The 25579-nt window shown below is 43.8% G+C and overlaps 1 protein-coding gene across 3 annotated transcripts in view; it reads right to left on the minus strand.

The window, feature by feature from the left end:
* The window catches only part of MTARC2 (mitochondrial amidoxime reducing component 2), a 36560-nt gene that overhangs the window by 3999 nt on the left and 6982 nt on the right, over positions 1–25579 (minus strand). For all 3 annotated transcript variants that reach the window (XM_009441516.4, XM_009441517.4, XM_009441518.5), the window contains exons 3-6: positions 18984–19146; positions 17754–17894; positions 739–800; positions 579–650 (exon numbers count right to left, since the gene is read on the minus strand). In XM_009441516.4, coding sequence (XP_009439791.2) covers positions 579–650; positions 739–800; positions 17754–17894; positions 18984–19146 — 438 coding nt within the window. The remainder of the gene's footprint in view (positions 1–578; positions 651–738; positions 801–17753; positions 17895–18983; positions 19147–25579) is intronic.

A 25579-nucleotide genomic window follows, 5' to 3' on the forward strand; every position in this document is an offset into this window, starting at 1 on the left:
ATAAATATTATTAAAAATTGATATGAGAGATATTAAAATTTCAAAATGTAGTATTATAGAATTAAAAGTTTATCAAAGCTAGGCATGGTGGCTCATGCCTGTAATCCCAGCATGTTGGGAGGCAGGCGAATCACTGAGGCAAGGAGTTTGAGACCAGCCTGGCCAACATGGTGAAACCCTGTCTCTGCTAAAAATACAATAATCACCCAGGCATGGTGGCACACACCTGTAGTCCCAGCTACTCAGGAGGCTGAGGCAGGAGAATCACTTGAACCCAGAAAGTGGAGGTTGCAGTGAGCTAAGATCATGCCACTGCACTCCAGCCTGGGGGACAGAGTGAGGCTCCTCTCAAAAAAAGAAAAAAGTTTATCCAAAGCACTAGAGGATCCATCCAGAAAAAGAGAGGAAGCAACAGTGCTCTCATTAACCAATAGACACGAATCAGTCAGAAGGTAGACTGGAAGTTTCTCCGGAGAGAAAGGTCATATCTTCCCTAAAGCAGACATAGCACCTAAACCCATAGGTAGTTCTGGGGTGGAGATGATATTTAAAATACACTGGCTGTGGTGGTATTCTACCTCTTCAGGGTGTCCAGTGGCTGTTTCCTGTCTATGACTCCAGTGTCTGGGTCCACCGTTGTCAAAATACACCTGTTATGCAGTAACCAAGGGTTAGGTGATGCTTAGGAACCAATGAATGGGCCACACCACAGTCCTGGGGTCTAGCTAGGCTCCTTACCTGGGGCATGCCATTACCTTTTTCACTTCTACACTACCAATTAGGAGTTCATCCCAGGTATCCTAAGAGAAAAGAGAAAGTTATCTTTTAAATGGTGGCTTCATTAGCCTTTGAGTCTGTTTATTCTTTGGCTCATATTAAGTATGAAACTATTATAGCAGAAGAAAGCAGCACAAGGTGACACCAAGAAATATCTCCCAGAGGACTCAAAGGGAGGCAGCATGCTGGCAAGTTCAGGTCCACCTCTTGACTCCCAGTCTCAAAACCCTGATTCCATCATCGCAGGGATGACAGATCTTCTATAGAGTGCAGTTTGCCATGAGAATCATAAATTAACAGGAAAGTCAATGTGTAGATATACAATGAGAAATGTGTAACTTGCAAGACAAACCCACACTTCCCTTGTAGCTAAGCTGCAGTGGAACCCAAGTTACAATCTGAAGGTTCTTTGAAGAGTGGGGACATCACCCAAGAGAAGGCAGTCATGATTCACACATTCATTGCTGCCACCTTCACAGACAGGCAGCCTGCTAATGGGGTCCTGATCCCACTGCCACTGACTGTGCCTTGCCTTCCCACCCTTGAACGTGGGAACCACCAACACTTGCCTCAGGGATGAACTCAATCCTCACAACTTTGAGGGAGGCGCTATCATGAGCCCCATTTTACCCAAAGAAATGGAGGACTAGAGAGATACAAAATTGTCTCAAGGTCACACTGGAGGATGTAAAGCAGCTGGGTTTGAAATCTTACTGATTCTGAAGGTAGGACTTTGAACTACCCAGCTTTTAACCATATATGTTTATATGTGCACACACACATATACAGAAACATATATGAGGAATATAGAGATTGTATTATATATATAATATGATTTGTTTTTATACACACACACATACATATACACATATAAGGTGGTTATATGGATTATATTGTAGGGAGGCAAAATATCACCTCTACCCTCTTAGGGTTTTTTGGCTGGGCCTAGTAATTAAATTGACATAAGATAGATCAACAGGAGAAATGCATACATATTTATTTAATATAACTTTTATGTGGCACTGGAACCTTCATGACAAAATGAAGATGCAATTAGAGTTGAACACTTACATTATATGCAGAATTGGGCAAAGATGTGGCAGGACTAGGGTACTTAACTAGGTAGAGAGGGACAGGGAAGATGAGGATTGGCTTGACAGGGTTTGTACAGATTTCCCTCAGCCTCAACTTTCTGTCCTTGATGATAAGCATGACACTTTCCTTCTGGTATTGGGAGACATCTTTTACACAGGAATTTCATCTCCTGCTTTTAAGAAACGGAAGGGCAGAGTGATCTTCTTGCACCTCTGTTTTTCAAGTGTCCTTAACTCAAAAAAGTCAATATGCTGGAGCGGCATATTTTGGGTTCATGTGATCTTAACTCCTTCAATATTACATATACACGTATAACATGATATGGTTTGGATCTGTGTCCCCACCAAATCTCATATCGGATTGTAATCCCTACTGTTGGAGGTGGGACCTGGCGGGACAGAATTCAATCATGGGGGTGGATCTTTCATGAATGGTTTAGCACCACCACCTTGGTGCTGTTCTCATGATAATGGGTGAGTTCTTGCGAGATCCGGTTGCTTAAAAGTGTCTGGCACTTCCCCTTCGCTCTCTTGCTTCCGCTTCTCCCATGTAGGAAGCTGGACCCCCTTTGCCTTCCACCATGATTGGAAGCTTCCGGAGGCCTCCCCAGAAGCAGAAGCCGCTATGCATCCTGTACAGACTGCAGAACCATGAACCGCTTTTCTTTCTTTCTTTTTTTTTTTTTTTTTTTTTTTGAGACAGAGTCTCACTCTGTTGCCCAGGCTAGAATGCAGTGGCGCAATCTCGGCTCACTGCAGCCGCAATCTCCGCCTCCCAGATTCAAGCAATTCTCATGCCTCAGCCTCCTGAGTAGCTGAGATGACAGGCAGTGCCACCATGCCCGGTTAATTTTTGTATTTTTAGTACAGATGGGGTTTCGCCATGTTGGCCAGGCTGGTCTTGAACTCCTAACCTCAGGTGATCCGCTCAACTCAGCCTCCCAAACTGCTGGGATTTCAGGGTGTAAGCCACCGCACCCAGCCTAAACCTCTTTTCTTTATAAATTATCCAGTCTCAGGTATTTCTTTATTGCAATGTGAGAACAGACCAATACATATATCCAGACAGATTACAACTTTTTGACTTTATGATGCATTTATTGGGAGGTAACCCCATGGTAAGTCAAGAAGCATCTGCACACGGGAGGGGGTGTATGTAGAGCTATATAAAGGTTGCAGGCCCCTCCGTGAATAGGGAGGCCATCTGTATTCTTTATCTTTAAGGCACCATGCCTGTCTCTGCTGCTACCTACTGATTTAAGGTTTGAATTTCACAGGGCAATCCTCTGTCCAGGTCTCAAGGTAGGAGGCATTGGGGTACGGGGCCTCACTACTGCCTCCATAAATCAACAACATAGACTGTGAGTCTAAGGAATTCGGAGAAACAATCGTCTTGACTTAGGAACTAAAGAAACCTATTCCTACTCCCCTGGCTGCTTCGCTTGGGCAGGAGGCATAAGAGGTCTGAAGTCTCTGCAGGAGGCAGAGCAGGGCAGGGGGTAGGGATTAGCCCCATAACTTTTCTCCCTCTGCCGCTGATGACCAGGCCATGTCTGGTCCTCCTTCAGTGGCAAGCCAGCCCCTCCAACCCCCTCCCGGGCCTATAGTGGTGCTTCAGCAAATGCAAATGGTTCTCCAGTACCTAACCGGGTCTTCAAAACTCAGAAATCTCCTACAGGGCATGACCACAGCTAGAGACTAAAGTAAGGAGGTCTCCATGGATGCACTGGGTTCTAAACCATCCTTTAGGAAACTGCTGCTTTGTGGAAATAAACGCCACGGTCCAACCAACCAGTTGAGGATAACTGCGTGTACACAACATGTGTAAGGAATGGAATCACCATGTCCTACTCAGGACTTATTACAAGCACTCCTAGCCAGTAACTTATTGCGAAGAACTACAAGACAACCACAGCGGGTGGCTAACCTCCTGGCAGATCGTGACCTCCGATGGGGTGTGACCCAGGAAGGCAGCTACTGTACTGGGAAGTAAGGATCAATGGGTACCCTGGCCTGAGAGGCAGCCAGGAAGGCTGGGCACATACCACACGAGGGCGCTGCGGACCCAGGAATGGAAGCCGACCCAGCCGCCCTGTGCTGAACGGACCCTGGCTCTCCAAGTATCTTCCGTTCAATTTTTTGTGTGTGAGAGCTAAAGAATTTAAGATTTCCAAGACACATAACGGTGGCAATTCTGCGCCGTTATTATGACAGAAGGCAGGGAGTCTGACAAATTCAGTTAGTCATCTATTCTCACTGTTAGACAACCGCAAGGCCGCGTTCAAAAGAGCAAATTGTCTGGATTCCTAAGAATCGTCCGCAACACCCCCAAATGCCAGCTCTAGTTACTTCCTAAAATATTAATCACCACCTATAATCATATATATTCTCAACCTAATCTGATCATTGTCAGCATTTTGGTGTAAAGCATTATTTGCAGTAAAAAAAAAAATACTATGCTAATTAAGTTTAAATGCAATTATTAATTCAGTTATTTAAAATAATAAATTATATACTATTAAAATAAATTTAATAATGCATGAAATTAAAATTTCCATTACATTCTACTAGACATACAAAGAGTGAAATACGCTATTCAGCAAGTTCCAGTGTCTTCTCAAAGGAAGACATACATGCGACCAACAAGCACATGAAAAAATGCTCAATATCACTGATCACTAGGGAAATGCAAATCAAAACCACAATGAACTACCATCTCACACCAATCAGAATGGCTATCACTAAAAAGTCAAAAAATAACAGGTGGCGAGGCTGTGGAGAAAAGGGAATATTTATATACTGTTGCTAGGAATGTAAATTGGTTCAACCACCATGGAAAGCGATCTGGAGATTTCTCAAAGAACTTAAAATAGAACCATCATTCAACCTAGCAATCCCACTCCTGGGTATATACCCAAAGGAATATAAATCATTCTACCACAAAGACACATGCACGTGTATATTCATCACAGCACTGTTCACAACAGCAAAGACATGGAATCAACCTAGATACCTATCAACAGTGGACTGGATAAAGAAAATGTGGTATACATACACCATGGAATACTATGCAGCCATAAAAAAACACAGATTATGTCCTTTGCAGCAACATAGATAGAGCTGGAGGCCATTATTCTGAAAGAATTACTGCAGGAACAGAAAACCAAATACAACATGTTCTAATGTATAAGTAGAGGCTAAATGTTGAATACACATGGATACAAAGAAAGGAACAACAGACACGGGGGCCTACTTGAGGGTGGAGAGTAGGAAGAGGGTGAGAATTGAAACACTACAGGGTACTATGCTTATTACCTGCCTGACAAAATAATCTGTACACCAAACCCTCAGCAACACACAATTTACCTAATAAAAAACCTGCACCTGTACCCCTGCACATAAAATAAAAGTTGGAAAGATAAAAATAAATAAGTAAATAGGTAGAGAAAAAGATTCCGGGGTCTTCCCTAAACACAAAATCAGCTCGAGACGCTTAGTGCGCCCCCTGCTGGTAATCAACCTTTCCGCAGTCTGCCGAAATCCAGGCCCCAATGACATTTACTTAGAGTGATGGGATAAAACTATGGAGTTTTCAAGATGAAAGAAGCAAGGTAAGGAAGAGGAAAAGGCAAGGAGAAAGGGGAGTACTATACATAAGGGTTCAGCTCTGAGGAAATAATCTTGAGGATTTGCTATGAATGAACGTGTGCACATCTTGTAAATACTAAATTAGGACTAGAGGGTTTTCCATCACAAGCAGCACCCAGAGAGAGAAGTGAAATAAGGGTGGGGCGGGTGGGTGTTGTGGAACACACAACTGAGGGTGTTTGCCTGTTTGAAACCTTCATAGATCCATGTAGGCATTTGCCAAGCAAAAAAATTGGATGTATGAAACTTAAAAGTTGACTACTAATGGAGAGTCTCCCTCCCTTTTTTCCTGTCTCTCTCTCCGTAGATGCATACGAATGTGTGTACACACACACACACACACACGCACACACACGGGTCTATATAGACACACAGGTGCATGGCTATATCCACACAGACAGAGGAAGTAGATACAGATGTGGAGAATATATATCTCTACCTATATAGTCCATCTCTCTATGTATAGCCAGAGAGAGTGCACAGTCAGGTGAGAATGGAGGCCAAGGTGAGTTCTTAAATACCAGCTGACCACAGAAGTATAAGACCGCTGAGAGTGAGGTGGAAAGAGCCTGCATGGCCTGCCATGGCAATGGGCTATGAAAGACATCACTTGTAAGAGCACAGATCAGAGCAGCAGTTCAAATTAGATCCAGGCCACCAAGCCTTTGGGATTCTGTTCCTTGAGCCTCCTGCCACCGCCATCCTGGCCCCTTCATCTGCTTAATCTCCGTCGCAGGACTGGCGCCTCCCTTTCGCTGCTCCTGGTTTTCTATGCATGTGTTTATAATATTGTGTTGTACGCACAATTGTTAGAAACAACTTTAAACTATTTTGTGATAAGTCGAGGGAATAAGTAAATAAGACTATTCTGTTTCTAAATCCATAGCAATTTTTCTGACTTGGTATCAATGACTCTACATGATTATAGAAAGCTCAAAGTCACCTACTGGAGACTGGCTAAATATACATGGGACATATGTGCAATAATCATTATTCGGGTATTAAAAAAGGGTGTGCCCAGTCTAGACAACATGATATAACCTCGTATCTACCAAAATTACAAAAATTAGCCAGGTGTGGCAGTGTGTGCCTGTGGTCCTAGCTACGCAGGAGACTTGAGGCAGGAGGATGGCTTCAGCCCGGGAGGCAGAGGTTGCAGTGAGCCAAGATCATGTCACTGCACTCTAGCATGGGCGACAGGGTGAGACCCTGTCTGAAGAAAAAAAAAGAGGATGTGAGTCTATATCTATTAACACTGAACAGTTTTCAAGGTGTTGCTTAGTGAAAAAAACACGAGGCACATTTTATATGTGTGTGTGTGTGTGTGTGTGTTTATATATAATAGAGGATGATTCCATTTACATAAAAAATCTATACATAGCTATGTGTATACATTTATAGCAATAAATCTGGAAGGCTCCTCATCAAGATTTAAACATTATTTGTTTTTCATAATCTTAATTTTTTTCTTTTGCCTTTTTTGCTTTATTTTTTATAAGAGGTATAATCCCAACAGCACATCTTAAAAATAATTTTTGTCTAGATAGTTCATTAGATTCTCTGTGACATCAAATACATGATGTCTTTTCCAACACCATTTCTGCAATTCTCTGACACCAATTGGGTGTCCAACAATTCAACTCAATTCTGACACTCACTACTAGAAGCAAGTAGAGATCCCTTAGGTAAGGGCTCAGTCCTACAAGACTGCCCCCCATCCCAGATGCCAGCCAAGTCCAGGCCACCCATGCTTCTCACCAACTGGCTATAAATTGAGGGTTCCCACAATCCCCTCCTAAGGTTTGACAAGTTTCTAGAATGACTCCCAGAACTCAAAAAAGGCTTTACTGTTGTTCCTGACTTATTATAAAGGACGCAACTCAGGAACAGCCCAATGGAAATGCTGTCTAGGACAAGGGATGGGGATGGAGGCTCTCCGAGTTATCATGCCCTCTCCGGGTGCACCACCCTCCCAGAACTTCAATGTGTTCTCCAACTCAGAAGCTCTCCAAACCCCATCTTTCAGGGGTTTTTTGGGGGTTTCATTTCATGTAAATGATTGATAAAATCATTGGCCATTGGTGACTGAACTCAACCTCCAGCCCCTCTCCCTTCCCCTGAGATCAGGGCTGGGTGGGGCTGAAAGTCCCAACCCTCTAATCATGGCTTAGGCTTTCTGAGAACCAGCTCCCATACCAAAGCTGTCTAGGGACACCCCTCTTTCCCCAAGAGTCATCTCACTAGCATAAAGTCAGGTATGATTGAAAGGGGCTTGCTATGAATGACAAAAGAAACTCCTCTTACCCCATCACTCGGGAAATTCCAAGGGCTTAGGAGCTCGTGCCAGGAACCAGAGACGAAGCCCAAATATATATTTCCCATTATACCAGAGTTAAATGATCTCAAACCGAAAGTTATTTTTTCTATTCTTAAGACATACAAGCTAATGAATATTCCTTAATGTCATATTTCGAAATTTAATCACTCTTCTTATAAAGAAAGACCATGCCATGGTTCCCGCAATTGGATCCAGTTCATATCAAGCAAGTCTTCAGCATCCACTGCCCCCAAACACACACACACACACACACACACACACACACACCCTGCCCAGAGTGCCTCTTTCTCACTGGGATCCTTCAAGTCTGATGTCCTGACTTCAGCTGCAGCCCTCTACCTACTGTAGCCTTGATCCCACTTGGCCCTGAGACCCTTGCAGGCAGACACAGTGAGGTCATCTCTGTAATCTTAGCATCTATCTCAGAGACTAGCACTAGGAAACCCTCAAACATTTGCTGCAAATATGAATATTTTAGAATTTGGGGACTAAGACAGGATGCCATACACTAAGAATTACCAACTTACATAGGACATTACTTTTCACTTACTAAATTAGTAAAAATTAGCAATGCCAGCAAGAGCACAATGAAAAGGGCACGCTTATGCTCACCTTGAGGGAATATAAATTGGTATAAGGTTTCTGGAAAGCAATTTGGCAATATATACAGAGAGCCTTTAAAATGCTGCATTAGCATTTCCTAAGAATACTTTTGGAAATGTAGATACCCACCATTTTACAAAGCTGCTCATTATTTATGTGAGAGAAAATGGAAAACAACCTAAATGCTCAATCATAAGGGAATGGCTAAACAAGTTATTGCAGAGTCACAGGATGGACTAACACGGAACCACTGGAACCACGCAAATGAAGGATTTGCAAAGACAGAGCTGGTTGCCATATGCCATTAAATGAAAATGGTGGAATTTAATACTATTTCTACAATATTGTATAAACCATACTGGAAACACAACAAAATGTTATCACAGGCTACCTTTTAATAGTATGATGATGAAGAATTTTTTTAAATTTTACTTTAAGTTCTGGGATACATGTGCAGAATGTGCAGGTTTGTTACATAGATGTACCTGTGCCATGGTAGTTTTCTGCACCTGTTAACCCATCATCTAGGTTTTAAGCCCCACGTGCATTAGGTATTTGTCCTAATACTCTCCCACCCCTTGTCCCCCACCCCCCGAGAGGCCCTGGTGGGCGCTGTTACCCAATGAGGAATTTTTATGTGTTTCTTTAATCTATACTGTTTTTCAAGCTGTGCAAAGAGTATGAGTTACTTTTTAAAATATCTTTTATAATCAGAAAAAAATTAACTATCTGAAAAGCTTCTTGAAATTAATCACTAAAATGTTTTCCACAGCCCTGGTTCCAGACTCCCTGGGCTTTCTCATGACCCCATGTTTGAACGGCACTGTGTGGAGACCCAGTGTGCTTTATCCTTCAAGGATAAGTATCCTCACATTACACAATATCTGGTGTATGCTCCTACGGAATTGCATGAGACACATTTCTGTAAACCTTAATGCATATTAAATGTGCCTGGAGGCATCTGTTGTTTGGGACACTTGGACCTGGAAAATCCTAGCAGAAGAGAAAGACAGAAGCCTAAGGCTTTTTTTTTTTTTTTTTTTTTTTTGAGACAGTCTCACTCTGTCACCAAGGCTGAAGTGCAGTGGCACGATCTTGGCTCACTGCAACCTCTGCCTCCAAGGTTCAAGCAATTCTCCTGCCTCAGCCTCCCAAGTAGCTGGGATTACAGGCATCCACCACCATGCCTAGCTAATTTTCGTATTTTTAATAGAGATGGGGTTTCACCACAGTGGTCAGGCTGGTCTGAAACTCCTGACCTCAGGTGATCCGACTGGCTCGGCCTCCCAAAGTGCTGGGATTACAGGCGTGAGCCACGGAGCCTGGACTGCCTAAGGCTTTTTTAGAAGCTGGCTTCTGTTCTCTGGAGACCACCTACTCTTAGAAACACCAGCAACAGGCTACAAAAAGGGAAGCAGAGCTCTTGAGATGTGGCCATGTTGCTCTGAAGTGTATTCACTGACTGGGACATCCTGCAGGCTGACGCGGGTCTGTGTGTTCCACCCACATACCAGTTTCCTCTCAGGGGAGGTTACGGCCACGAGAATTTTAGTGCCTGATGGACATAAGACATCCTAGTCTCCCACTCTGGGCTTGGCTGGGTGGTTCCACATGACCAACAGCAGAGGCTGGGAGGGGCTGCTACCAGTTGAATTCCCAAAGGCAGTAGCCTGGGCTGTGCTGGACTGCTTTTCAGCACACTTCGTCCATGCAGTGACTCACAGCCCTCCAGAGAACAGCGAGAGAAAGGTATGGGGGGTCATGGTCTCCGAGATCACTCCTGCCTACCTCCACTCTGCCGTCTCTACTCCAACATCTGTATTTGAAGGGCTTGTCTCTTGGGTAGCATTGTAAAGTGAATGACCTCTCCTTACAAGGGATCGATAAGCGTGCGTTCACGTATCACACTCACTCGAGGGGAATACCGCGCACCACCGTCTCTGACGACACACTTCCTCCTTGGTCTGAAATGTAACATATTTAGAAGTGGATGAGACCTGATAAACACAATTCAATGGCCAAGTCCTTGCCTCGAATTCAGTTCAACAAGGTCTCACACAAAGCCTTGTTCACTCAGGGGCAGGGATAAACTAGAAAAAGCATGGTGAAGGACATCTCGAGAAATGGACTTTAAGTAACTGTTAAGATTAAACGAGTTCACTTACAAAAAAGCTAGAACACAGCATGTGCAATATGAGTTTTTGTTTGTTTTGTTTTTGGTTTTGTTTTTGTTTTTTTGAGACAGAGTCTTGCTCTGTCGCCCAGGCTGGAGTGTAGTGGTGCGATCTCGGCTCACTGCAAGCTCCGCCTCCCGGGTTCATGCCATTCTCCTGCCTCAGCCTCCCGAGTAGCTGGGACTACAGTCGACCGCCATCACGCCCGCTTAATTTTTTTTTTTTTTTTTTTTTTTTTGTATTTTTAGTAGAAATGGAGTTTCACTGTGTTAGCCAGGATGGTCTCGATCTCCTAACCTTGTGATCTGACCGCCAAAAAAAAAAAAGAAAAAGCCAATGCAGCGGTTCTATCAGAGAGGGCGTTCTGAGAGACATTTGTGAAAAAGCGCCTTTACCGAACACACATACACAGAGAGAAAGAGAGAGAGAGAGAAGAAAGTGCCCAGGGAGTTAAACAACTTGAGGGCTGCAAAGAGCCTTTAAAGTCCCTTGGTAGAACCTGTTAACTTTAAGATCAGAAAATCATGCTCAGGGAGGTTAAGGCCAAGCTCACGATGATTTAAAGGCCACTCTGGTCTCCAGGCACGTCCGCAACTCCTGCCAGTTACGACTTTGCTCCCCTGGAAAACCCTAGCCCAGTGTTCCCACCACTGGCTGCACACTAGAAACCCCAGGGGAGCTTCAAAAGCTCCCTCTGCCCAAGCTGCACCTGAGATGGAGGCACCAGTGTTGTTTAAGGCTGTCCGCTGGCCCGATGTGCAGCCAGAGGGGGACCCACCGGCCCAGGCAGATCTCACTGCAGGTCTCCTGTTCATCCGCCTTCCGCTGGCCGCCATAGCTGCGGGCTTTCCAGGGGTGTCTCGCTTACTCACTGGGTGTAGTGATAAGAAAGCTGTGTGAGGCTGTGCGGAAGGAACCTCGCAGAAGCATCTCCTCCTTCTCCTTGATGAGAAAGAGGCAAAAGTCCTGTAGTCCTTGGCTGCGCCATCTTTCACTCCCTCTTGCCCAACCCCTAAAAGCCCCTCTGGAAAAAATATTACAAATGACTCAGGTGTAATCAAAAAAGCAAATGTAGAAGGAAATCTCCTTAAGTAAAGGAGTTCTGTTGGCAAATTCTTCAGAAATGTGAATGTATTCCTACTCCATCCACTCCTGATGCCTAACCTCCTGTTTTAATCACTGGAGCTTTTCCTAATCAAGGCAAATCCATCCAAGACTCTTGCTGGAGTCCCCTAAAAATATACGCATGTCAGAAGCTCCCCAGATGAGGACATGGAACTTTTACCTTGAAAGGCATGCCACAAACGCCTGCAGGGAGGGGACACCTGCATTCCCCAGGCCCCTGCTTGGTTCTTTTCATTACGAAAGAAAAATGACTTTCAGATGCTTTCAGCTTGCTTCTAACAGAGATAATGAACATGAAATTCAGGCTAATCTTCATTATGCCAAAGCTGATACCTGTTCTTCTTCTCCATTTTTTACTGAGCACAATTGTCCTGCTTCTTTCAGAGGGCAGCCCCTGACACCCATGACCCCCCAGCCCATCCACAGTGACTGGGGCCCTATACAGGTTTGCCAAATGACCTGAAAATGGCTTTAACAAGGTGGCAGAGTTGTGTAGTTGGCTGATATTCAGGGACTTTTGACAGCCAGCCACAGTGCAAGTCCTCACTTGGCCACACGCTGGCTATGCGACCTCGAGAGCAAGTTACTCAACTTCTCTGAGTCTCAGTTTCCTTATCTGAAAAACAAGGATCAAAACACTACCCGCCTCAATGGCTATCAGACATTTTCCGCCATGACCCACAGTGAAAACCACATTTTACACTGTTTCCTAATACTCTCCCATGTGTACACATGAGAGAGTTTTGCAAGACAATTCTTAACCCTTCTACATATACCTCTGATATCTTTTATTCCACCCTATACTTTCCTGTACTTCTTTTAAAAGTGTTAGTCAGGACTCACTACACTGATATTAGAACCCAATAATGGGTTGTGACCCACAGTCTGGAAAGGGAACTAGAATTAGATAATGCATGTAAAGGGTTTGGCATGGTGCCTATAACGTAGTAAGTGTTCAATAGCAGTGAATCGTGATTCTTGCTGCTATTTTTGTATATTGTTATCATTACCGCTACTTCAAGAAATCCCTGAAGCCTGGTAGAGACTGCTGTTCTTACACCAGAAAACGGACTTGTTATCTCAAATCCTAACCCACCCAAACTCAGGTTCTGGGGACTGAAAAGTCTAGTGATCATGATTTACAAAAACTGTGTTTCTCAACAGCTGGAAAGGATAGGACTGGGAGGACCCAATCCACACAGCCAGTAAGCAGTGAGGCTCAGAGTCCAACCACAGCTGTTCAGCTTCAAAATCTCCCTCTCTGGAAGTTTCCTGGAGAAACACTTCCTGAGTGAAAGATAACATACCAAAAGTTTTCTGCAAGCTTCTCCACAATTCTTTCATAATGTGGACTGAGGACTGATACAAACAAGTTATTACATTAAAAATATCAAGTTTAGCTCATCAGGACAGTGAGCAAAGATCAGTAAACACTGACCCCACAATGGCCAACTACAGAGATAGGAAGCACTGGTCAATTTCATTATTTCTAAACTTCGTTTTGCTGCATTCCCAGAACTCAAGCACACCACACTGACCCAAGGAAGCAGCCTTTTAAAAATCGTTTAATATTCTGAGCTACACGGACAAAGTACAAAGTACTTTAGGCCACAAACAGTAAATGTTACACAATACATTCTCCTATTACTCTGTGTTTTTGCAATAAATGATGGCCTGAATTTCATGGTGAGGTTTGCTAATTTTTAATGATTAATTGGCCTATTGAATATTCATTTTACATTAATATTTAAGAGGGTCCTACTCATTGAAAGAGTTACAGTTTTGTGATGGTACCAGGTAAACAGATTAATGCATTAGGCCTTTAACTACTGGGCTTCCTAATTTAAGGAAGAATAAATCAGCAACATTAGCGTCATTTAATAAGAAGGATTTTTTTTTAATGTGTGTGGCCAGAGGACTGTTCGAGAAAAATCAGTGTTCTACCTGATTTGCTACTTCTGTAAGCCCATCATAGTGCAGGAATAAAATGACAAATGGACTTGGGAGCACAAATTCATTTAACAGTTTATTTTTTTTCACTTTTAATTAATTAATTTTTTTTTTTGTAGAGGTGGGGTTTCACCATGTTGCCCAAGGCTGGTCTCGAACTCCTGGACTCACACAACCTGCCCGCCTTGGCCTCCCAAAGTTCTAGGACATGCCTGGCCTTTTTTTTTTTCGTACTTTTATTTTCAGTTTATTATTTAAAAAAAAAAAAAAGAAGAAGAAGAGACAACTCCACTCTCACTGCCCAAGAAAGCAGGATTAGGTTTACATTAGCCTTAGGTTCAGTTTGACAAGTTATAGGAGAGCAAAAATTATAGGTTGGCAAGGTACAGGAAAGCAAAAATGCTTCAGCCAGGGACAAGAGTGTCTTTTTTCTTATTTCCTTGGCTCAGGATTTTAAACTAAAATTAATATCAAAATAATCTGTTCTTTAGTGGAAACAAATCAGGAAACATTTTATTCCCTAAAAGAAAGTTTCTCAGAAAATAATGGAAGAATTACAGGATTCCTGTGGAAAAACTGTTGCTTCATGGATTAATTTCTATGCCATGAACTAATTTCCATTCCAATCTTTAGTAACATACTTCTTGAAACAGAGAATTTCATTTGCTGTTTGCCAGGCATTTAATGAATCCGATATTATGTACATCCTACTAGACAATGTGGGAAACTAGAACTGGGAGGGGCAGGTGGGTTTACTGGCAAGCCATTGAGGCTTGAGCCTCAGGCGCCTTATTTGCACAGAACCTTTCAAGGCCTTGAACCTAATTTTATTTTTGTTAATTTTATATATTTTTGTCAATAATTTTATTTTTTTCTTAAAGGGGCCCCCAAATTGTATAAATTTCAGGTCCCACCAAGTCTAGATTCATTCTTAGAAAAATCTATTTCCTTCCCTCAAGAAACTAGTCTCCTGAGTACGTCGGGGGCCTCTTCCTCTCTGGCACTCTCCATTGCCCTCCCAGCCCTGACCCTGTACCATCTCTGACCCCCGTGGTCCCTGCACTCTCCTAGCTCAGTGCTTCTCCAGACACTGTGGGCATGAGATTCACCTGGAATGCTGCTGCCAGTGCAGAGATGCAGGCCTTGTCACAATGCTCATGTAGGTTTCAGGTAGGGCCTGCTGATCTGCACTTTAGAAAAAAGACTCTTAGCTAGGTGAGGTAGCTCATGACTAGAATCCCAGCAGTTTGGGAAGCCAAGACAGGCAGATTGCTTGAGTCCAGGAGTTCAAGACCAGCCTGGGCAACATAGGGAGACCCTGTCTCTACAAAAAAATACAAAAATTAGCCAGGCATGATGGCATATGCCTGTAGTCCCAGCTAGCTGGGAAGTTGGGAGGCTAAGGTGGGAGGATCACCTGAGCTGGGGAGTTCGAGGCTGCAGTGAGCCGTGATTGCACCACTGTACTCAAGTCTGGGTGACACAGTGAGACCTTGTCTCAAAAAAGAAAAAAACAAAGACTCTCTAGTGACTGGGCCTGGCCTTGGTATTTCTGTCTCAGGCTTCCCTGCCTTTCAATGAGTGTTCAAGAGAGTTGCCAGAATAATATGTGCCTGGCACACTGTACAGGCATTCAGCAGATATTTATTGGAAGAATGCAAATCATAATTACTTCCTTGCTCAGAGTTATTACCAGCTCCTCAATATCCACAGTATAAAATCCAAACTCCTTGGTGTGGTGGCCTCCAGCCAGCTCCAGTCCAGCCTCCCTAACATTTCTCCTTTACCCCCATGCTCCTGTGATTCTAAAATGCTCCCAAGCACCCCTTTATTCATGGCCTCTCGTGCTTCTAGGCCTCCCAAGCGCCTGTCACCTTTACCCATAAAGACCCTCCTCTGACCCTGGCCTGCACACAATCCACACAAGTATAGGGTAAACAGCATTGCTTCCGGGGACCTGGACCTGACCCCTCCCCATGCCCAGGCCTCCCTTCTCCAGGCAGATTTAGGTAGTTCTACTTCTACACATCTCTGGTACCTTCTAAGTGTGTACACTAAAGCACGTCTGACACTGGGCTGTCATTGTCTCCTGGCCATGCCCCTCATATTGGAACATTCTGAAGAGCAGGATCCATATCTTTTCATCTGTATCTGGGCTCCTACAAACCATGCCTGACCTATAATGGATGATTGAATTTTAAAAATTAACAAAGGCACAGAGGAATTCATCTAGATAACAAATGACAAGATAACACCATCAAGTAGACAACTTCTGTATACATTGCTATTGCTCTTTTCTTTTCCTTTTTTTTTTTTTAATAGACAGGTTCTTGCTCTGTCACCCAGACTGGAGTGCAGTGGCACAATCTCCGGCCCCGGGCTCAAGCCATCCTCCCACCTCAGGCTCCCAAGTAGCTGGGACTATAGGCACGCACCACCATACCTGGCTAATTATTATATTCTTTTAGTAGAGATGGGGTTTTGCCATGTTATCCAGGCTGGTCTCAAACTCCTAAGCTCAAGCAATCCTCCTGCTTCGGCCTCCCAAAGTGCTGGGACTATAGACATGAGCACCTACAGCACCTGGCAGCTATTTTTCAAATTATCAGATAATACGGAGTGCCTACATGTACAATGGTTTATACTAGGCTCAGTGCAAAGGTTTATCCTAAAGAACCATGTTTATCAACAAATTAGGGGCCGGGCACAGTGGCTCATGCCTGTAATCCAAGCACTTTGGGAGGCTGAAGCAGGTGGATCACCTGAGGTCAGGAGTTCAAGACTGGCCTGGCCAACATGGAGAAATCCCATCTCTACTAAAACTACAAAAATTAGCCAAGGTGGTGACATGTGCCTGTAGTCCCAGCTCCTCTGGAGGCTAAGGCAGGAGAATCACACAAACCCAGGAGGTGGAGGTTGCAGTGAGCCGAGATCGTGCCACTGCACTCCAGCCTGGGTGACAGAGTGAGACTCTCTCTCAAAAAAAAAAAAAAAATTAGGGCACATTTTACTCACACAAAAGGAAGTACGGTCATTCATTCAGGGGAGCAAAGAATTGAGAGGGTGTTTAAGAGCCTCTTCTCTCAGAGTTAACTATTTGGGATCTCTAAATTGGAATTGTCACCCCAGCTCTACAGATGCTGGAGTTACAAGTCTTGTGTTCTAATGCCAGCCACCATTTCTCTGCTAGGCAAAGTGTATAACACCTCTGAGTTTCATTTTCCTTATAAAAAGGAGACAGTAACACAAATTTCACAGGGTTATTGTAAAGATCAAATAAAGTAATTTATCTGAAATGATTATTTAGTTCAATGCCTAGCACCCAGTAAACACCCAATAAATGGTATTTGTCATTGTTACTTCCACTGCTCGGAAAGTTTAGCTCACCCCTGAGGCTTAATATGATGGCTAATCCTTCTTATCACCAAGCAATACCCAGCTATATATATATATCACATACAGAGTTCAGGGTTTCTACTGGGTTCTGATGTAGTTTTCCCTTAAGACCACAAAGGTGTGTCCTTGAAAAGGGTGGAAATGTCTGGTGTCAATCCCATAGAAGAGCATGTGGGTGCCCTGGGAGAGAACTCAGGCCACAGCATGGTATGTCTCCAGGGGCAGATTGCCTGTGTCCTCTTGGTCTGCACTTTGGGGCATGGGGCTTCTAAAAGTCTCAAATCTTTGAGAGCTCTGCTGAGTGATAGAGAGTGGAAAATGGCTTTATCTTTCTCTTTATCTTCGCTTCCCTCAGTTATCTCTGAGCTATGATTACATATTCCAACCTCAGATTTGCTACAATTTCGAATTTTGACTGTTTGCTTTGGGGCCCAAGCATTAACGGGTGAGAGCAACGCCCCCCTGAGGCCAGTGTGTTGATGGCAGCAACAATGAGTGAACAACTCCGCAAGCAATGAGTGATGGCAGCAGCAATGAGTGAATGACTGGACCCTGGCGGATCTGAGTTGGCTCTGGCTAGAGCAGAGTTCCCTTAGCACCGCGAGCAGCACATCTGAGCACGATGCACAAAAGCAGTGGGTCGCTTACCTCCTCAAAAGCATCACAGCCGGTCACCACAATATTTGGCCTGAAATTCTCCATTTTCATTTTCTTCTCCATCCTGGTATTCAAATCTACCAGGGAGGCATCTGTCATGATCAGGAGCGGGCAGTAGTCTGGGTAGGCCACCTTGCCAAGAACACAGGATAGTCAAGCCCCACCACTCCACAAAATGGCCTAGACCAACTACAAAGCTAAGTAATGTCCAGAAGCAAAACCTCTTCAGTGCAGAAGAGGGGAGCAGTGTTCAGGAAGGACAGAGATGTGACTTTGGGCTTGCAGTGGCCAGGAGCTGGAGCAGTTCCTGCCCATACACAGGGACAGGGCTGCAGCCAGGGCCGGCTCTGGGCCAATGTCACTCACCAGGCTTCCTCTTCCTGGTTTCCCACTCCCACTCCAGCAGCGACCCCCTTCCCCCATCATCCTCAAACAGCGAGGACCTGCTGCCAATCAGCTATACTCCAGTAATAATTTCCTCAACAACACCATTCACTCACTAGGCATTTACTGAGCACCTACCAGGCACTGTTCTAGTGGGGAAACAGCAGTAAAGAAAGCAGATAAAAACCCCTGCCCTCAAGGAGCTTGTAGTTTAGGGGCTATGGAGAGAAATTCCCTGAGGTCCTTGTATTTTAAACCTTAGCTCATGGCAGAATCAGAGGCTTTGGTCTTTTGCACTGAGCCTAGTATAAACCATCGTACATGTCGGCACTCTGTATTATCTGATAATTTGAAAAATAGCTGCCAGGTGCTGTAGGTGCTCAGGGGACAGTTTTCCTTAGGGGGAGGCGCCTCGCCAGCACCTGAAATAAGCACATGTCACAGATTGTGAGGGGCGGGTCAGAACAAAGTCCGCTTCTATAATTCCAGGAAACTTGGATTTAGTCCCAAACAAACTTCTCACTTTTGTTTCTCCAGCCAGTTTTCTCTTGCATCTCCATCTACCTGGGAGTCACCCCTGGCTCCCCCCTCCACAATATCTCCCATATTCAATCCTCCATACACCCTAGAGATCCCACTTTTGAGACACCTCTCATATCCACCTTCTTTTCCATCCCCTGGTACCTCTGCCTAGGCTGTGCCCTCATTATCACTCACCAGGGCCATTATCATATTTTCTTAACTGAGGTCCCAAGAGAGGCTCTTTATCAACTGGGAAGGAAGCCAGAAAGAGAAGGGTGACTAGTAGCAGTGAAGGTAAACTCTCTGTAAGCTCACCTGGAAATTCTGATCAAGAGTGGGGAGAAGTTTTCTTGATGTTCTTCCCTTCATGTTTGTCTCAAATTGAACCAATCTATACGCTTCAGTTTTCAAGAAGTTGGTGAACCATTTAGCTGCCTCATTGCCACAGTCTCTGCCTTTAATGTCAAGGCCAAATATCCTGGAAAGGTCACAAAAGAACACCAGGTTACTTACTTATATCAATACACTGAGGGATGGTGTCAAAAATGAACAGCTGGACTGTTGGGACCGGACCATCCCAGAGGGCTGTTAAGTGGTCCCTGGGTCAAAGCTGGGCAGAAGCGCAAGAGAAAGGAGTAGAGTGTGCTCTGGGGAAGAGCTGCCCAAACCCTAATGTACGTGCAAATCCTCCAGGATCTTGTTTGAATGCAGATTCTGGTTCAGTAGGTCTGGGTTAGAGTCTGAGATTCTGCATTCCCAACAAGCTTCTGTATGCCTAAGCTGCTGGTCCATGAACGTAAGGATTTAGGACACTTTCACAAGAGGAGAGGGGCTGCCCTGTGGCAGATGCACCCTGAGCTTAGAATCCAACAGACCTGGGTCAAATTGGAACTCAGCCATTCTCTAGTTCTGTGACCATAAGCAAATCATTTAACTCCTCTGACCTGTCTTCAGTTGTAAATTGAAGATAATTATATGGTACCTACCTATGTCACTTGGTGGGAACAGATAACTTTAGATAACACAGCGGCCCTTAAGGTTTTCTTGCTTAAATTCCCCTAATGGAGTTTTAAAAAGCTATGGACCCTTCACAGAACTATAAGTTGACAGGTAAACTTTTTCATCATAAGTTTAATTTGTTCTGAAAGACATCATTTCCATTGAATTCTAAACACTGACATTTAAAATAAAATGATTACATTATGCTTTTAAAAGTGTGTAATGGGATCTAAATGCCATGTTGGTTTGATATCCACCATTATCCATTTAAACATTTTTGTATTATTCCTCTTTTTATTCATGAACACATATGTATATTATTTTACTTATGTAATTTTATCCTAATGTATTTTTATGGCTATCGCTCACTTACTGTATTTCTTTTGAATCAATTAAATTTGGTTTGTTTCTTAAGCTTTCAAGTGTGAAGAAATGTTTTCAGGATTGCGTTATCATTACAATTATGATTTATATACAATTGATCATAACAAAATAGATATGCTATATATTTTTATAATTCATGAACTTAAAAAGTGAGATTTTATTTGAAATTAAATGCTTAATGAACCCCATAAAATATCCATAAAACTCTGAATGAATCTCACATATTGCTAGAATAAGACAAGGTTCAGTATCAATTTTCTTTCTTTTAAATAAGCCCTGAGGAACTTTTCACACAAACAAATAGATAGAAATGGGAGTTATAGTAATTTCACTTATTCCTTGAATCTCCAGGCAATATATTTCACATAGTGATTTGTCATCAAAAAGTATTTTTAATGATTTATCAGCAACAATTTCATTGGAGGCCCTTTCACTTTAATGTAAGACAAAGAGTTGGAACCACTGACTTGTACAACAATTTTACCCTGTCATTAACGTCACCCTCTTTATCAACACCAGCATTTTTCATTGTTTGGGTCCCTGTATGTTTTTCCCTCCAAGGGCAATGCCCCTAGTAAGATGTGGGGTGGACAGACAAAAGCCTTTCCTTTGTACAAAGAAGAAAGGTTTATGGTGAGACAGGAGAACTTGCTGATTGTAGATATAATTCACAGGATCTGGAAATTGATTCCCCTACCCTCATCTACCGTGGGAAGGCTCATACCAGTGTGAGGACTCCTGAGGCGATGCATGTGAAGGATTTCAAGGTGGACACCTGAGGTGCTCCCAGTTAGATGAACCCCTGTGTACCCTGCAACTCATAATCCTGGTCTGAGTGTAGAGACTCCCAACCTCTCACCTCCTCTCCTATCTACTGTCAAATCTCAATGCTGTTCCTTTCACATTTCTTGGGCCTTTTCCTTCCCTCTAAACCCCCTTCTCGAAGCCACTGTTTCACCTCTGATTAATTCTTGGCTCTACAGACATCTCATGATCCTCTCCTGGCCTTCTGCCTTTCCCCTAAAACTGATTCCATCCCACCGTTCAGCAGTTCCCTAAGTATATGCTCCTGGATGGAGCTCTTCCCTCATCCCCTCAGAACAGCACTTGTACATAAGTGCACACATATTACTCACAGCGTCCACCCACCCGGGAAAGCTTATGGGTGGCACTTTGAAAAGCAGAAAAGCCCCCAACAGGGCAATGGAATACTGATTAACCGGAGCCCCTTCCCCCCGATGGAAGGCATCCCTCCACCAGCCCTATCTCCCATCCCTGCACTGGATGGTATCGCTCCCTCTGCCATGCCATCTTCTCCAATTCTTGCAGAATTTTCCGCAGAATCCACTCTCTTCTACATTTTGACACAAAATGTCTCATCAGCAACATTCCATAGAAAAAACTGACCCTCACTCTGGGTTCAATAAAACTTCATTAGTAATCAATCTCTTAACTCACTAATCAAAATAACTCACTAAAAATTATGTAAGAGGACATAAAAACTTGAATAGACTCTTACAAAGAAAATCCAGATACTTTTACTGGCAAGTTCTATCAATAATTAAAGAATAAATAATACCAATCTTACATGGCAAACAAAAAAAGTGTTTTTAAGACTTGCTATGTAAAAGTGGAAGAAAAGAGTAAATGTTTAGGACTAAATCTAACAAAACATGTAAAATCACATTACAGATAAAATTATAAAACTTTATTAAAGAGATAAAATAAGACACAAACAAGTGAAGAAAAATAATATTCATAGATAAGGTGGATTAATACAATAAAGATAATAGCTATTTAAGACCTAATATCCAGTTAAGTGCTTACTGTATACCAGGTCCTCTTGCAAGTGCTTTATTTAATACACACACACACACACCCAGACACACACATACACACACACATATTTTCACATCAATTTTCTGTAAATTGAACCACAAATTCAATATAGGGTTGAAGTCATGTCTTACTTCCCCCTACTTTAAAACATTAGCTTCACCTTTTAAGACAATAATCAGGCCGTGCACGGTGGCTGATGCCTGTAATCCCAGCACTTTGGGAGGCCGAGGCAGGTGGATCCCTTGAGGTCAGGAGTTCGAGAACAACCTGGCCAACATGGTGAAACCCCACCTCTACTAAAATACAAAAATTAGCCGGGTGTGGTGGTGCATGCCTGTAGTCCCAGCTACTCAGGAGGCTGAGGCAGGAGAATCACTTGAGCCTGGGAGATGGAGGGTGCAGTGAGCTGAGATCGTGCCATCGCACTCTAGCCTGGGCAACAAGAGCGAAACTCCATCTCAAAAAAAAAAAGGCAATAATTATTCATAAATACTTGTGATAATCAAGAAGCCATACTGGTCTATAATTAGTATAAAAAAACTTACCACCACACAAGGTGAACAGGGAAAGCTGATTCAAAACACTAACAGTGAAAGTTTAAAAAAAAATAAGTGGCCAGGTGTGGTGGCTTATGCCTGTAGTCCCTGCACTTTGGGAAGCCGAGGCGGGTGGATCACAAGGTCAGGAGATCGAGACCATGGTAGCCAACATGGTGAAATCCTGTCTCTGCTAAAAATACAAAAATTAGCTGGGCGTGGTGGCGTGCGCCTGTAGTCCCAGCTACTCAGGAGGCTGAGGCAGGAGAATCACTTGAACCCAGGAGGCAGAGGTTGCAGCGAGTTGAAATCGCGCCACTGCACTCCATCCAGCCCGGGTAACAGAGCGAGACTCCATCTCAAAAATAATAATAATAATAAAATAAAATAAGCGTAGAATAATATAAAATTCATAACACTTCAGCCTTGTCCAAATGTCTGTGAAGGGACTTTTCTTTTTACTAACTTGAGGTTGTTGGTTTATGTTATTTGATTCTGGGCTCTGGTGGGCTGGCTGTGGTAATCACTCTGTCGCTTACCATCTGTTAGGGGCTAAATGTTTGTGTCTCCCCAGAATTCCTTTGTTGACACCCTCACCCCCAATGTGGGGCCTATGGGAGGTAATTAGGGTTAGATGAGGTGGAGCCCTCATGCTGGGATTGGCACCCTTAAAAGAGAAAGAAACACAAGAATGCTTTCTCTCTTCATGCAGGCACCAGGGAAGGTCATGTGAGGACATAACGAGAAGTGGCCATCTACAGCCCTGAAAAGGGACCTCACCAATCTACCAGCACCTCGATCTTAGACTTCCCATCCTCCCAAACTATGAGAAATAAATGTCAGTTGTTTAAGCCACCCAGAATATGGTATTTTGTCACAGCAGCTGGCACTAACTAAACACACTATCTATATTATTTCTTCAGTTTTTAGCAGTTCCCTTGGCAACCAATCCATTAAAAATAGCTTATAAATACAGGCTGAACTAGTTACAGCATGTCTAACCAGCTAGAGAGGGCAGTGCGCTGACTACACCTCTGCATCAATCCAAAGGCACAGCTCTCAATCATTTTCACCAAATTGCCAGGGTTCCAGGCTCTCTATTCCCACCTCATCCAGATCTACAATTCATGCATGGAACAGAATTACATAAGAAGAGGCTGCAGGCTGAGCACGGTGGCTCATGCCTGCAATCCCAGAAGTTTGGGAGGCCAAGGCAGGTGGATCACCTGAGGTCAGGAGTTCGAAACCAGCCTGGCCAACATGGTGAAACCCCATCTCTACTAAAAATACAAAATTAGCTGGGCGTGATGGCACATGCCTCTAATCCCAGCTACTCAGGAGGCTGGGGCAGGAGAATCGCTTGAACCTGGGAGGTGGAGGTTGCAGTGAGCCAAGATCGTGCCATTGCACTCCAGCCTGGGCAACAAGAGCAAAACTCCGTCTCAAAAAATAAATAAATAAAAAAGAATAGGCTGCAATTGCTGTCTTTTTCAGACCCAGGCAACTCACCTGCAAGGTCTTCCTCTTTCCCTCTTTCCATCCAGGAAGGTGTGTGTCCCCCTAGATTTCTGCCTATTTAGCTGGTAAAGAGCCTTGTGGGAAAAACTTGCTCACTGTTGGCAACACAGTGAGTCTACAGGGCAACACCTATATTACTCATGTGACACATGTCAGCTACGTATTTACCCATCACCTTCACATGTCTTCCAATTAAGCCGAGATGGCTACACACTTCCTCTTCAATGAACTGATGGGCTCAAAACCTGTCATTTATGGAAAAGCTTTTCTTCTCCCTACACAAACACGTTAAAGGCAAAAGCCTTAGGAGGGAAGTGGGTTCAAATCCCAGCTCTGTGTTTTCGTGGCAGTGATCTAAGACGTGGTTTCCTCGTTTGTAAAGTGGAATTAATGACCCCCCTCATGGGCTTGCTAAGATAATTACCTGAAATACTGAATTCAGTGAATTATTGCTTCAGACTTTTGAAAATTGGGAACCATGAGTTGTGGATTTCAGCTTAGACGCTTTGCTTGAAAAAGCGTAAGATGAGAGTTCACGGAGTAATCTGAGGCTCCCCTCTGAGCCCTGGGACAACACCAACTTCCACACACTTAACAAGCTCAGTTGGTGACAAGGGATCCAGTTCATCCCATGACAAGCATCTAAGTCTTCTTAATGTGGAAGGACAAGACCCCAGCAAACCACGGAACTTGACAACCCAACAGAAGTCCCATAGGCCAAAAGGAAGCCAAGGCCTGAGGTGTGTCTTTGGCCAGAAGTGGAAATCCCTTACACCCAAGGAATATGCCTTCATCTCAACCACACACTTCAGAGGCTGCAGAGTCAACTTGAAAAGCTCTGGAAGCTCCAGCATCCTTCTCACCCAGCCCTGAGATACAGCTGCTAAAGTCTCCACTAACTCCCTTGTCTGCCTGGTTGGAGAGTTGACAATTCTGAATGAAGATTTGAATGAAAGGAGAAAAGCCCTAAAGATGAGCACATTGTACCACCTTTATACTCGTAGTAATCCTGCTTTTAATTTTCTGCATGTTTTACGCTTTGACATCTTGGAGCCTTGTTGACACTGAAGAAACTACTTCTCCCAGGGCTGACCAATTCCTAGAAATAATAGACTGATGACCTGCAAGTGTGCCTGTAATAGGAACACCAACCAATCCAGAGTCTGCACTCCCAGTCACCTCCTTTATTTGGTGCTTACATGCCGGGCCACTAGTCCCATGCCCTAGTCAACCCCAGAGCCAAGTACCAGACAACCTGTGTCCCAGAGCCTGCTGAAATTGTTCAAACTAGCCAGCCCTAAGCCTGCCACCCCTGCCTTGCTTCTCCTTTCCTATGGAAACCACAATAAAAGCCCTTGCCCCCATGTTCCCCCTGCTCCCTCTGCCTCCTGACCCACCCTGGTACTCCCCCACTTGGCCTTGTGTGGTGTGGCATGCCTCCAGTTTCTAGAGAATCTGTTGGTATAACATCTTCTTTTTTCAGGACAGTCATTTCTGTGTCTGTGTGCCTAACCATACCTGATTAAAACAAATCCTAGGTACCCTTAAAACAATACCCTGCATCATCCACTCATGTCCAATCCCAACTCAAACTGCACTTCTCTTAAATGTTTCCTTTACCAATGTCATCCTCTA

Source organism: Pan troglodytes, chromosome 1 (genome assembly GCF_028858775.2).
Source record: "Pan troglodytes isolate AG18354 chromosome 1, NHGRI_mPanTro3-v2.0_pri, whole genome shotgun sequence".
NCBI lineage: Eukaryota > Metazoa > Chordata > Mammalia > Primates > Hominidae > Pan > Pan troglodytes.